Genomic DNA, 14,653 nt, shown 5'->3' with positions numbered 1-14,653 from the left:
TTTCGAAAAGAAGGAGCTTTGCAACACTTATTTTACTTTGCATCTTGAGGAGCTACCAGATAGTGACAAAGCGTCACGTCAGGAACAACACTGTCCTAGACAATTTTTTTGTTTTTGAGTTAGTTTCACGACAAAGGAGCAAAGAAGCCAAATGTTATCAATGAATGAACGAAATAAAGTAAGTCAATCTCGTTCCCAGAGCCTCCGTTACCCTTGTCCAGCAAAACGGGTGCGGGAGGCTCTGGAATAATCCAAAACCGGAACCAGAAAACCCTGGTTCCGGTTGAATAACTGCGCGTGCGTGAGGGAAGACGGTTAGAAATCAACAGTGGAGTTCACCTTGCCATGACAGCGCTTACTTTTCCTGTAGTTATTCGGAAAAAGCTTATGACTGTATGTATGTTACCTTTAGGAGGGCGCATGCGCACACTTTGTAATCTGCGACTGCTTTGCTTACCATATGACAGATAAAATGACTTTTCTCTTGAATATATAAGCCATCTAATTCTTACGCTATATTGACAAGGGCGTTTTGGAGCTCTGAGTAGGCGTGGGATTTGTTAGTCTCCTTTGTAGCCGTTGTTAGGGTCGTCACGCAACGCTCCTCCCCACTAACGGCTGCTCAGACACATTCCTTTCCCTAAAATTGACCAGTAAAAAACAGGCTTCCATATTCTGGAAACCTGGTCCAAGTCCCTCTCCATTACTTGAAAGCAAACATGGGGGATCTATCTTCTTTTTTTTCAAAAGTATGTGAACAATTCAAGTTTAGCGAGTTAAACAAGCATGAAAAAGAAGCGATTATATCTGCAGTGCTGAAGAAAAAGGACGTATTTGTTAGTTTACCAACTGGTTTTGGAAAATCTGTCACTTTTCAAGCTCTATCTATGGTATTTAACGGCTTCACTGGCGAGTCTGGCCATATTGTGATTGTTGTTTCGCCTTTGCTTTCCCTCATTAAGGATCAAACCGAACTCTTACGACAGGTGGGAATATCCTGCGCAAGTCTGAGCGACGCGAGTACGCAGGGAGAAATAGATTTCGTTGAAGGATAATTTTATTCGGTTGTTTACGCGAAGCCGGAGTCGTTAAAAAATTAACGATGGCGAAGAATGTTAACGAGGAATTGGCGAGGATTGGCGTAGTCGATAACAATAACGTGCATTCTATTGGTTCTCAAAAACTAAGGGAAAGGAATGTGTCTCTCTTGTGACCAACCGTTACTAGGGAGGAACGTTGCGTGACGACCCAAATAACGGCTGCGAAGGAGAATAGGGATTTGTTACATATGGTTTGAGGGCCGACATATCTCTCCTTAATTCAATGCCGTACTGGGAGGCAAGGTCGGTAGCAGAAAGCAGCGAAGGGCCAACTGCGTCCAAAAGCGATCGCACGGGCCGAAATCCCGGAACTGACTCGTTTGGTACGACGCTCCAGCGCCGGTGTTTAAACATTCCGTCAGCGCATGCGCAAATGTTCTGGCTCTTCGATACCTAGCCTACCAAAAATTAACATACTGTCTTTTTTTTGTACCAGCAATTGACATAAACCTAACGTAAGAACCGTGCGTGTCTGGTCTTGTCTCAGACAGAGGCGAGAGATGGTTTCATGCAGACTGGGACGCCTAAAATGCTCTGTTGTAAACATGGCGGTTCACGGGTGAAGTTGTCTCTCTGGCCTTTCTGTGGACAAATTCCAGGACCTACTGACACAATCTGGGCAAGTTTTGAAAGCTAAAACCTTCAATCGATGTGTTATTTTGCTGGTAGCACTGGGTGGCCCGACACTTATGAAAAAAACAACTATGAAATGAGAATCGGGAGTCTTCCCTTGTCATGGAATGGCAGAATTACCCAGAATTCTTTTTGGGCATGAGCGAGGCAACTTAAGAAGCACGAGACTGGCTCTCATCGAATGGCTGAAGCGCGACCAGAGGAAATGATTTCTAGCCAGATACTCAGGAATAGACTTGGTGTGTGCTGTTAACGTAGATTTTGGATTTCTGAACAAGTTTTTATCATAGAAAATTCGCGACAAAGTTGTGCTTTCATTTTGCCGCTGTAACTCTCGTGTCAAAGAAACGGTATAATAATGTAAATAAGAGAATAACGATATTTATATTTGCAGATTACCTGTCCTCTTACTACGAAAGTCAAGCTCTACATCTCTATGCAATAAGCGCATTCAAAATTTCCTCTTATTACTTGATAAAAGTATGTGGTTTTTTTTGTTTTCTTTGCTTTTTTTTTCTCTCACGTCTCCTTCTTATGCATGATCTTCGCGGAAATTACATTCTGTCCTTCAATAAACCTGGAACAACCAGTTATTGCCTTAGTTCTCTTTTTTCTTAGGTATCAGCTAAGTTGCGGAATGCGCTACCTGATTTAATCCGTACCTATGCGTTTACTGGTTTAAAAGAGAATCCAAGGCCACATTTTGTACAGCGGCTTTTCTTTTTAATGAATATATCTGTATATGCTATGTATTTTACCTGTAAATGTAATGTCTCGAAGATATTAACTCCTGTAGTTATTTGGAAATTCGAGATGAAATAAAGCTTATGCCTGTATGTATGTTACCTTTAGCAGGGTGCGTGCGCACACTTTGTAATCTGCGACTCCAGTACTTACCATATGACAGATAAAAGGATTTTTCCCTTTAATATATAAGCCATCTAATTCTTTCGCTATATTGACAAGGGTGGTTTGGAGCTGTGAGTAGGCGTGGGATTTTTCATATATTGTTTAGGGGCCGACACACCCTCTTACCCAGCATCTTCGTTCCGTTTGACCAGGGTATACGCGGGTATACAGGGGTATATAATAGTATACTTGGGTATATAGTGGTATACAAGGGTATACGTGGGTATATAAGGGTATACATGGGTATATAGGGGTATACGTGGGTATATAGGGGTCTATAAGGGTATACCAGGGTATACGTAGGTATGCAGGGGTATATAAGGGTATACGTGGGTCTATAAGGGTATACAAGGGTATATAAGGGTATACATGGGTATGTAGTGGTATATAATTGTATACAAGGGTATACGTGGGTATATATGATTTGACCTGTTTTTTTCTTTTAATTTTCATTTACCGTTTACATTAAGGTGGGGATATGATTAAAAGCAGAATGATAAAGCCTCGTTAGGAGTACTAGAGCAAGGTACAAAACACATTGATATCTTGATATAAGATGACTTTTCCATCCTTGTTTCCGATAAAAGATTTAAATTGTTTTTAGCCGTTAAAAATCACGTGACACATTTCAGATAAAACAACGTGAAATAGCCAAATTTGAGGTTTTATGGAGGACGTCAGCACATGAGGATAAATTTTCATTCTCCCCTTAATTAAACTCGTATCGGTTTCATTATTGAGGGACTGTCACACCATTGTCATGTTAAAAAAGCTAAGAATAGTCTCGAAGTGATTACAATAATGGGAATTTATGTTTTGAGATGACGTTCTCGTTGCCGTTCCCGTCGTCGTTGCTAAAGCTCCCTTATCTATCACTAGGGACGCCGACGTTGACGAAAACGTCACTTCAAAACATAACTTTGCAATATCGTAAGTCTTTCGCTATTGCTCCATCTCCTTCACGTCGTACGATGTTGAATGAGTATCCTAAAAGTAAATTGGTACGAGCAGTTTCAGAGTAGAAATAAAGAATGAAAAATGTACATTTGTACGCTCGTGTTGTCGTCAAAACCTCAAATTTGGTGACGTCACGTGATTGTTGTGCAGAGTATCGCACTAATATGCACAACACGATTATTCTTCCTCTTTTGATTTAACCAATGATATTGTAGCTTTGTGGCGTTCTCATTGACGACAGGCCTACTGTACGACAAGACTTAGAGCCGATTTACAAGATACGACTTTTGTCGCATTCGGCAAACTTACAACAGGCCTACGACATGACTTACGATTGCCGCAACATTTTAAAACATGTTTTAAAATGCTACGACATTTTCTGTGACGTACACGACAATCGTAAACGAGTTGTAAACCTGTCGTAAGCTAATGCCGCATTGGACAAAAATCGGACCTTGTAAATCGACCCTTCACACAAATCATCGACATGCTGTTCCCAGGAAAGTTGGTCGTCGAATAACAGGGGCACCCAACGACCAATTTGTTGTAAAATGTATTATTATACCCCAGTTAATGAAAATAAATGTTATTAAGGTATTTTCAGGTGTTTTTCAGTGTTGCTGGGAAAACATTATCTGTTCATTTTTCCCAGCAAGACACACAAGAAATTTCCCAGCCAGCTAGATAAAATTGGTTGGTTTCCCAGCCAGCTGATCAAATTTATTTCCCAGCCAGGAATTCCGCGCGCTTTCAAATCCCTCAATCCTAAACGACCAAACAAAAGCGACAAAACTGGGACAAAACAGGTTTTTTCCGCGCGCAATCACTCTGACCAGCGGTCGTATGTTTGTGACTACTCTTTGGGAGAGGAGAGGGTTTTTTTTTGGTTTTTTTTTTCAGTCGTCCTCAGTCTTCAGAGTTTCTACAGCCAGCTCGGGTTGAAATGCTAGAAAAAGTCAGTAATTCCCAAGCAAAACCTCTATCAATAACAAAATTTCCCAGCCAGCTCATCGAAACACCTGTATTTTTGCCAGCCAGCAAGATTCCTCTGGGGAACAGATAATGTGAGGAACAGATTCGTTGGGTGCCCCTGGAATAACACTCCAAGAGTTTTGGCAAGAGCAGTGTCATCAACAGTCACATGAAGGTCTTGTCTACCCAAAGATCTGAGTTTCTGAGGGGACGCAAGCAACATAGATTTAGTTTTAGAAACATTTAGGGCCATAAGATTTCGGTTTCCCATGCGCATACATAAGCAGCGAGGTTGCTCAATTTCAACTCCACCACCTGCACACTGGCACCGGATGTGAGCGTGGTAGTATCATCTGCAAACAAAGTCAAGTTTGGATCGAATCATCTCCCTAAAGAATGCAAATAACCGCACGAGCTGAGACAACGCTGTCATAGCTACGAAAATGCCCAATAAAGCTGGAACAAAAGCCAACACACAGACTTCAAACCAGTCGAGGATTTCCAGATAAGTTGTAGCTGGCCCACCGATGGTTATTCCAAACGACACCAAAGTGGCTTTTGTCAGGTTGATAACTGCTATTACAGCCAAGATGAAAAGAGACACTGTTTCAGATCTGTTCGCGATAGGATCCTGAAAAGGACTTTTGAGGGCGTGATGAATCACTATGGCGATGCAAGCGACAGTCATGCAAACCAATCGAAGCATTGAATTTGTGATGAATGCGTGACAAAGGAGTAACGCCAACCGTCTACCAATCAAAACGCTTTCCCAGTACAGTGTTCCATTGTCGTTACCCTTAGGATGACGAAACGGCCCATGAAGTACTTCCACAACCTCCTTGTTGTTCTGTCTGTCGTGTGGGGTGTTATTCCCTGTTATAAAAACTCTCTTAAACAGCCAGTAAACTAGAAACGGTAAGGGAAATGTGCACGCTCCGAGAAACTCTTTCGCGGAGATTGAGGAATGGTGAAGCTTTGACGATCCAAAGTACAAAACAAGGATAAAAGGTACCACTGACACGATGATGTAAGTCAGCAGTATATATTGCCACCACTGCCAACAAACGATCTCTGCATCGATAAACAACCGTTTCTCAGAGCCTATAGGAAAACAGTTCATTAGGTTTAAAGATGATTCTGCAAGTCGCTCGTACCCAAGTAGCAGTAACTCTATGAAAACAGCTATGTAGTGAATAGCACATTGCCCTTCCTTTCTCCGTACCTTGTTGAAAGCGAAATGAAAGCAGTAAATTGTTACTATTTCTGCCATTATGAGAAAAACGGTTCCGGAACGTAGCAACTCCTTTGTAACAGCTGTAATTCCAGCAAAAGGACAAGATATATATTTCTCAAGGGTGCCGATTTCAAAATTAAACGCTTCGACGATAGACAGTACAAATGGAATTTTACCGTGAAGCAAACTTTCAGCTGACCCTATTATCAATAGATCGGCGGCTTGATAGAAATAGAATATGATTTTAAGATATCCAGTATCTTTGTGTCCCTCCATTTCCTCACCTGATCCATCTATGAGAGCATAGCCTTCTCGATTCCTGAACCACAATATTTGTTTGACAAGATAACGTATTATCGGAGGCTTGGTTAAGAGATAAAGAGCCATTCCAGTCGTGTAAATGATTGCTATTATCCACAACAAGTGGTTATTGCATTCGCTTCTCTTGCGGCACTCGGTAGTAAAGAGTGTTTCACTATATTCTGGAAAACACTTCCCACAGAGAAATCCGTATCGCTTTCCAAAGCAGGCGTTATATTGTAGTGCACCCGACTTCTGTGATGGACTCTGACAGTAACCTTCCGGACAAGCATAGAACGTCAATGCATGGGCCTTGTTAGGATTCGAGTATCCCCAGAAATTCGGTCTTGCAGCGACATTTTTTTCAACACAAGTCGCTCCAAAGGGACATGGCAGGCATTCAATTGATGAGAGTAAATTTAGCCCGCGCGAAGCACCTTTCTGTAAACTGTAGAAACCGGGAGGACACGAATTACAGGAATAGTGTAGAGCAGTCATGTTAAATCTGCAGGAACTTCCGTTTATCTCGTTGTATCCGTACTGAAAGTGCGTGTTATTTTCAAATAAAAGCTGGCTTCCCGCGCTGCATTCGATGATGGACTGGTTATCAATGTTGACGTATCCTCCATTCGAAACGTACACCATTGTGGAGAGAATAATTCTTTGACTAACATTTGATACCATTGAAGTATTTTCAATTTCTAATGGCCCACCACTTCCAGAATACAAAACAGCTGATTTTTTAAAGAGAACGCCATTCGCCGCAATGCTATGGAGCGTGGTCAAGAACGAACAATCTTTGAAGTGGATTCGGCCTGTGCCATACCCTGCACAAACGTGTCCAGACGTTTTGTTGCCAAAGTTATTTCGAAAATTGCACTTGTCAAACGTAACGTTCCCGTTGACAACGGCGATGGCTCCCACCGTTATACCTGCGTTTCCTTCAAAAGTGCTGCCTTCGATGATTATTTTGGTGTCATAATTCCACAAAGGGTGGATGTTCTTTCTGGTGTATTGATGCCCAACACATCCTGATTGCTTGAGGCTATCAGGTAGTGCTAGAATTGATATGGAGCCAGATACTATGTGATGCGGATGGTACCTTGAACAAATGCCCCCTTTAAAAATGGAATTCCGTATTTTGAGAGTTTTCTCTCCTCGCGTGTGCAGGTTGAAAACGCTACAAGGTCGAGATAGAAATGTTACGTTATCCAGTTCTATAACTGCCCTTGATAAGTTTAGTTTGGTGAATGGTTTAACCGCAAAAAAGATGCCAATGTCCTTGGTTCCTGCACTTTCGGTAGAAAAGACAGTATTTCTTATGTTGAAGTTAATTTCGGTTGCTTCTAAAATATTGACTACAATATCTCGAGCACTGTTGAAAAAAGTGCAGTTCACGATGTAAGTGTTCATCGCAAAAGCTTGAGGCTTAGTTTTAGCGAAACGGAATATCGCAAGCCCAATGGCATTTCGCGAGCTAAATGACACGTTCATCAACTCGATTCTGAATTCTGGACTTACAAGCAACGCGTTTGATTTTTTGTCTTCAGTGTCCCCTAGTTGAGTCAAAAACGTGGTATTCTCAATCCTTATGCTGCCTGGAAGTGGGCCTAAGGCTACAAACATAACTGCAGCTTGAAGAAGGGCAGAATTGTTGACAAAGTCGCAGTTCGAGACTGTAATGTCAGTTTTGCCACCGGCATTTCCCAACACAAAAGTAGCATCTGTCTCTATCCTGTTATTTGTCCAGGAAGAGTCGTTTATGGTCATCTTTCCACTGAAGACGAGAAAATGGAACACAGTGCAATTTCTTCTTCTTTGCGATACTTTGATACCAGAGCAGTTGTTGACAAGCACCTCTCTGAAGTTTGCAATTAATTCAAATGTCGCCGTTCGGTTTGTAACTAGAGCACCTTGAGGATCCCCGACTAAAACGGCACATCCGTACTTTTCTGCGGCGCATGCAATAAAATTAACGCGTGAAAACAAGAGCTCTATCGTCCCAAGTTTGCTATGAACGTTTATGGCTCCGCCTGCTTTTGCTCGATTGTTTCCAAAACTGCCGTTTAGCACTCGCAATGCTGCGTGCGTTGTTGCCTCAAGCAAAATGGATGCACCTCTTCCAGATGGAACGTACTGGTCCTGAAAGGAAGAGTTATAAATTTCCACTTCGGTCTCATTACACTCGATCATGAGACATCGCAACCGGTTGTTGTAGCAGCTTAGGCCTACAAATTTAGCGTAGGTTTTTCTTGCTAGTGAACTAAGCAAGCTCTTTGCTTCGCTATTTGATCGCATCCAAAGCCGACCAACTCCATTTCCCACGAGCGTTACGTCCGTATAAACCTCGTTTATGGTGGCATGCGGCAATTCGATGCTAACAAAATGGCCACAGTTTTTGGTGTAATAGACCTTAGAGCATGATACGTCGACCAAGACAGGGCCTAAAGCTGCTTTTATTGGTGATCCAATTGTTATTGCTCCTAATTTCATTAAGCGTTTTCCAAAGCAGCCGTTGCTCTGAAAAGTGGTGCTATTGATTCTCAATGTAAGGAGCTGAGTTTGAGCTTTGCGGGAAGCCAAAATGAAATCCACACAGGACACATTGTTGTCAAAGAATGAGGAACTTTGGATGTTGAAATTGGTGCTGGATATGTTGTTCACGTAAACCGTTACAGCGGATCCACCTCGAAAAGAACTGTTAAATAATTGTATGAAATTGCAATCTTCAAACGTCAGTGGAGTTTGTTGGAAAACAATACCGGATATGGATACATTCAGTTCTCTTTCGACGGACCGGAATTTTATTCCACCAAAACAAGAAATGTGCGTAGTTGGCGTTGAATTCATCCCCTCTATGCTGACGCTTTTCTGAATTTCTATCCCACGCTGCATTTCCCGGCTGCAATTGAACGGCTGTCTCTCTGTGCCAGTGCCGTTAAGATAAATGTGGCCATAATTCCCGTCAACTTGACGAACTGCTTGTGCAATAGACTTGCATGGGTATGTTTTGTGGCCACAGCTTGCCGAATCGTGACCGGTAATGGAAACATAGACCTCTTCATATTTGGAGTTAAAACTACCTGTTGAATGGAAACTTCAGTTACTATTTGCTGACGTCCATGTTTACATTTTGTCTCATCAACGTACGAGTTTGTTGACAGAAGGCATCATGATATTTATACATTGACTTCAAAAGGTAAAAGAACGTACGATGGCCCGTAAGGGACATGGAATTTCGCGATTGAAATTTTGAGTTTAGAAACTCGAAATTTTGAGCTTGCAAACTCGAAATGTTGTGTTTACAAACTCGAAATTTTGAGTTTTGAAACTGGTTGCGTAAAAGCAGACTGCATTTGTAAAATGTAAATTTACCCACAGATTATGCGGTAAATGGGCCATTTCCGAGTTGTTGTTTGTCTCGGTTTCGAAGTGAGTCTTGGTGCTCAACTATTGTAAGGGAAATGAGTTTAATTTGCATAAGAATACGCAACTAATTTCCATTTGAATGGCTGTGCACCAGGACTCGCTTTGAAACTGAGGCATGCAGCAACTCGGAAATGGGCTATTGCGTTCAAAGTCTCAGAGATAGCTCATTATGCAATTTACTTTCAATATTTAGTACTGATTTTTGCGTGATACTGATATAAGAAAACGATAGGCTTACGCTAATAAGGCAAACAATGTAAACAAAGATTCCCCTTATAGTTTAAGAAACGACAACTGCGACGGCCAACAAGGCCCTAAAACAACAAAGAGGGGAAATGATCGTGTTGCAGGTTTCAGCACGCATTTTAGCACAACTTCTTGCGGTACTCTCGACAACAACGACGTGAAATCACCAAATTTGAGGTTTTGATGAAAACGTGAGCACGCAACAGAGAATTTTTCATTGTCTATGTTTATTCTGAAACCGCCCGTATCAATTTATTTTTCAGGATACTTCGCTAACATTGTGCGGCGAGAACGAGATGGAAAATCGCCGTTGATATCGCCGTCGCAGCCGGATCTTAAAGTCCCCTGCTTAATTTAACAATGACAACTTCGATGAGCACGGGAAATACACCCTCGGGAACTAAAGAGAATGTGCGGTGGGTACGGTTCAGTAGCATACAATTAGGCCTTCGATACAGTTTCATAAATTTGCCTTAATTAGTTTTCCCGTCTCATCATTGATGATGTGACATGATCAAAGGCACCGCTTTCATTTTCAAATAAAATTGCATGATCGATTGAGGAATGATAAGTTTCTTAATTTAGATACAAAACTGCTTGCGAACCGAACTGTTGACGGTGCAAGTAAACCGAGCTAATACCAAGGTCCCTAACTTGAACAGTCAAAAAAGTGAATAAACAAACAATTCCAACTGAAAGCTAGTTAAAGAACTCACTATTCAAACAGCTTGGGGGACACAATTTAATTTTAGGCCAATAGTTTTTCACGGATTTAAATGCTTGAATGTCATTATTACCTGAGTTGCAGAAGAAGTGATGTTGAAAAACATTTGGTTATAAAAAAAATCCGATAAAATATTTCTAAACATACTAAAAACTAAATAGTTTTTAAGTATCCCAAAGGCGCCCTCAAAGAGGAAGCAATGTTGCAGAAACATCATTTGCGGAAGCAAATGTTTCCCTGTTTGCGACCCCAGGAAACATTTGTTGCGGTAGCAAAATTTGCTTCCCGGGAAGCAAAAAGGTTTCTGAGTTTGTGCAGAAACATTTTGCTTCCTCAGCAAATGTTTCCTCGTTTGCTCGCCGAGGAAACATTTCGGGAAATAATGGAAATCCATTATAAACACTAAAGACACAATAGCTCTTATATTTTTTTGCGATTTGAGGCTGAAAACGTTCTTAAGATGTTCTTAAATTACATGGTATATAGTCTGGTAGTCAAGACCACAATTTCAGGGGAATTGTGCGTTTTTGGATAATGAAAGCATGAAACTTCTCACCAATGTCAAACAAGGGACAGTTAGCATGATAAAGGCATGGATGAAATGTCCTATAACCGGAATAAGTTGGTTTTGGGAAAAAAAAAAAGGTGACGTCAGCAGTTTTCTTGAGACATTTTTTTAAAAGTATATAACATGGTTTCCTTTTAAAAAAATATGTTGAACGGAATATCAAGAATTTCAAAAAATATCGAAAAAGAATTCAAGCATAATATCACCAGGGATTTGAATTGTAATAATAAGCATGATGGTAAAAAGAGCACATTGATAATATAAAAAAATTAATTCTTGTTCTCACAAGTGATCTATAACTTTCAACTAAAGATGTCACTCTAAATTAAACTGCCCGAGACAACTTGATCCTACTTAATTACCTGTAACCGACACCATGTAAACGGGCTCTAAATATCGAAACTTTGTTGATCACAACGTTTAGTGTAATTTACGACATGTGTCCAAATTTTCGCAATACTGTTTCTCTAATGATAGAAAAGCCAGAGATTTCGGAAATTTCCGTAAGTAATTGCAATAGCAATCAAATCAAACTGCGAATTCACAGCTCCACTAAATTTTACTTATGAAATGTGAAATGTTCCCTTTGTTCCCTTTGTCGTAAAAATACAAACGAATTTAATTCGTTTTTGGGAATACATGGGTTTTATTTGAGTGATCAGTGTATTGATACGTTTCAGTTTTCCCAACGATGTAATCTATGCATTGGCAAAAGTTCTTGTTTAGAAAATTGCATATCTTTGGCCCTAGTTTCAGTGTCCCCAACAAAATAATCTATGCGTAGGCAAAAGTTCTTGTTTCGAAAATTGAGCATCTTTGGCCTTGCTTTAGAGCTGCAGATGTTAGGGGAATTCGAATCTTATCTAAACTACGGGAACGCATGCGAAAGAGTTGCCATCTTGCCTACTGGACTATTACTACGATGGGACTCCTGTTGGTCAGGCAGGATAGGAATTTCAAACACCCTCATAAATACATACATACTTACATACATCTTCATTTGTTAACGCAGGTCAAATTAGATCAGATTCGTTCATTAGAGCTTTCGCAGCCTGGTGAGATTCATTCAGTAGTCTCCTAACCGGGCTAGGTTTGTGAATCTTTGTTAGAGTGTAGAAAAGAGGAATTCGTGGCGGGTTTGGTATCAGGGATAACAATTTCTTAGTCATGTCGTCAATATGGTCTCCGTGATGGAGAGCATTGATGAGTTCTTTGGCTTTTTGAAAGGTTTCTAATGCCATGGGTAATGTAACACGAGAGGAGCAGATTCTCTTAGATGACATAGAAAACTATAAGCCACTTAATAACCCATGGCATTAGAAACAGTCTCAAAAAGCCAAAGAACTCGTCAATGCTCTCCATCACGAAGACCATTTTGACGACGTGACTGTAACAAATCGTTATCCCTGACACCAAACCTGCCGCGAATCTCTGTTTTCTACACTAACAAAGATCCGCAAACCTAAGCCGGTCGGGAGACCTATCATATCAGGCTGCGAAAGCCCTACGGAATGAATCTCATCATTTGTTGATCCTTCATCCTATTGCTAAAACACAAACATCATACAAACATCATATAAAGATACCAGAGATTTCATAAACTCTATAGAGAAAAGGAAAGTCTCAAATTGAAAGACACGATGATCCTTGTCTCAATGGACGAAACATTCTTACAAGACTTATCTTGAAAGAAAATTTCGATTTTAACAAGAAAAACAAGCACACGAAACCGCAATAGGAACAAAAATGGCATTATCTTTTTTATCCAGATAACCCTCCAAACATGACTCTATCTGAAGTCAATTTTTGCAAAAGAATTTAGGCTCTACAAAATAAACAAAACATTTGCCGTTTGTTACAGTATGTCACCCATCAGTGCCTAATCTCAAACACATTCTAAAGAACAAATGGAATCTTATATACAAAACCGGCCCTTACTAAGAGAAATCTATAAAAACCCTCTTTAATTTCATCTAGAAAAGGGAGGTCTTTGAAAGATGTACTTGTTGTAACAAATCTCTGAGGTCTTTGAATTTCCTATCTTGACCAATAGGAGTCACCTTTGGCCTGTCTACAGCTTGAAACATTTTTCATGTAGGCTTCTCTCAAATTTAATGCTATTTTCAGAGTTTTACTGATAACAAAAATAAAGGTAGTGTAATGTGAATATGACATTTCGCTGGTTTCTGGATCAAAATAACACATTTCTGAATAGATCTGTAGCTTATTTGAAATTTTCTATTTGACAGGAACTACTTGAAAAAGTGAACCCCAGAAAATGCTGACGTCGGCATTTTTTTAGTAAGAGGCGTTAATTACCGTTACATGACTTTTTTTCCAAAATTTTTAACTTCATGAAGGCCAACAAACATCCAGAGTTTGATTCCTTTATCATAAAGCGCACAATTCCTTCTCTTAACAGCCTGACTAATACACTATTTCAGTAAATCAACACGGACGTGACCAGGAAACCTATCAAAGTGCATTGCCTACTGAGATATGGAATAAACTTGCTTGCTCTTTATTCTACTTGCTTGCTCTGATGCCACGTGCGAGATGTCTCGCCAACCATGATGACGGTCGATGATGTGGAAGTTATTTTGGAACAGTTATAAATAAGAACTGCTGATTATGACAAACCGAGATGTGTGCCACCATTGTTAATGTTTTACAAAACATGTCTCTAAGTATTTTGGTTAATTTAAATTTGTTACCTTAAATACAAATTAGCAAAATAAAAACGTTCTTGATCGACTCTCAGCCTGAGGAATGTTATTGATACGTTCTTAAAATTTTGGTTAATCTCAGCCTCTTCGTTCTTATAAAAAAGGTTCTTATAAAAAAAAATATATTAAACAGAGGGTAATACTACAAGTTAAACAAAAAACTTAGCACGAATGGAATGTGTTTGAATATTTCAAGAAGACTTGAGTTTTCTAGTGAGTAACATTTCAAAAATCAAACAACTGAATTTGCTCTGGCACTTCCTAAATTATAAAAAGGCTTGCTTAAATTACCTAACTTGTGGCCTTCTGATAGCACGGAAAGAATAACCACGATGAATAGTATTGGTCTTCCCATTTAAACAATTCAGTCTCACTGCACCAGAATCATAAGAGGGGGAATTCAATCCATAAAATGGTCTCTGACGTGTGCTTTTACCTGAAGTAAATGCAAACAAACCTTCGTTATATCATCTTTCAAAACCGAAACTTTCGGTTCCTGAAGCAGAGTAATAATGTGGAAAGTGAGAATGGGACCGAAACAAAAAACGGCTGCATGGAAGCTATTTAAGGGCTTGTTCACACTTGTTCAAACTCGTTGAATTTCTTATTTAATTTTTGTGAATTAACTTATTAAGTTTTCTTGGGTCTTTCGAAGATCGATCAAGAATAATTTACGCTCAAGTTTCTGCCTTCGGATTGTTACAAGAATTTTATCATCAATAACTCCTAAATCGAAACGTCTTAGAATTTTTTTGACAAAGCAATTATTGTAGTTTCGAAATCAGTAAGTGTAGGCGTTTAGAATTATACGAAAGTAAAGCAAAAGAATTAAAATTAGGCATGACAAATTTGACG

The 14,653-nt window shown here is 39.9% G+C and overlaps 1 protein-coding gene across 1 annotated transcript; it reads right to left on the bottom strand.

The window, feature by feature from the left end:
* Positions 1 to 3,080: 3,080 nt before the first annotated feature.
* On the bottom strand, positions 3,081 to 14,182 carry LOC137999874 (uncharacterized). The gene is made up of 2 exons (XM_068845831.1): positions 14,090 to 14,182; positions 3,081 to 9,188 (listed from the first exon to the last, which is right to left on the bottom strand). The coding sequence occupies exons 1-2, from the start codon at positions 14,151 to 14,153 to the stop codon at positions 4,921 to 4,923; spliced, it is 4,332 nt and encodes a 1,443-aa protein (XP_068701932.1). The 5' UTR covers positions 14,154 to 14,182; the 3' UTR covers positions 3,081 to 4,920.
* Positions 14,183 to 14,653: the final 471 nt, after the last annotated feature.

The sequence above is a fragment of the Montipora foliosa genome, chromosome 4 (assembly GCF_036669935.1).
Source record: "Montipora foliosa isolate CH-2021 chromosome 4, ASM3666993v2, whole genome shotgun sequence".
Lineage (NCBI taxonomy): Eukaryota > Metazoa > Cnidaria > Anthozoa > Scleractinia > Acroporidae > Montipora > Montipora foliosa.
The sequence above is the reverse complement of the archived record's forward strand: the minus strand, read 5'-3'. Positions and strand labels throughout refer to the sequence as shown.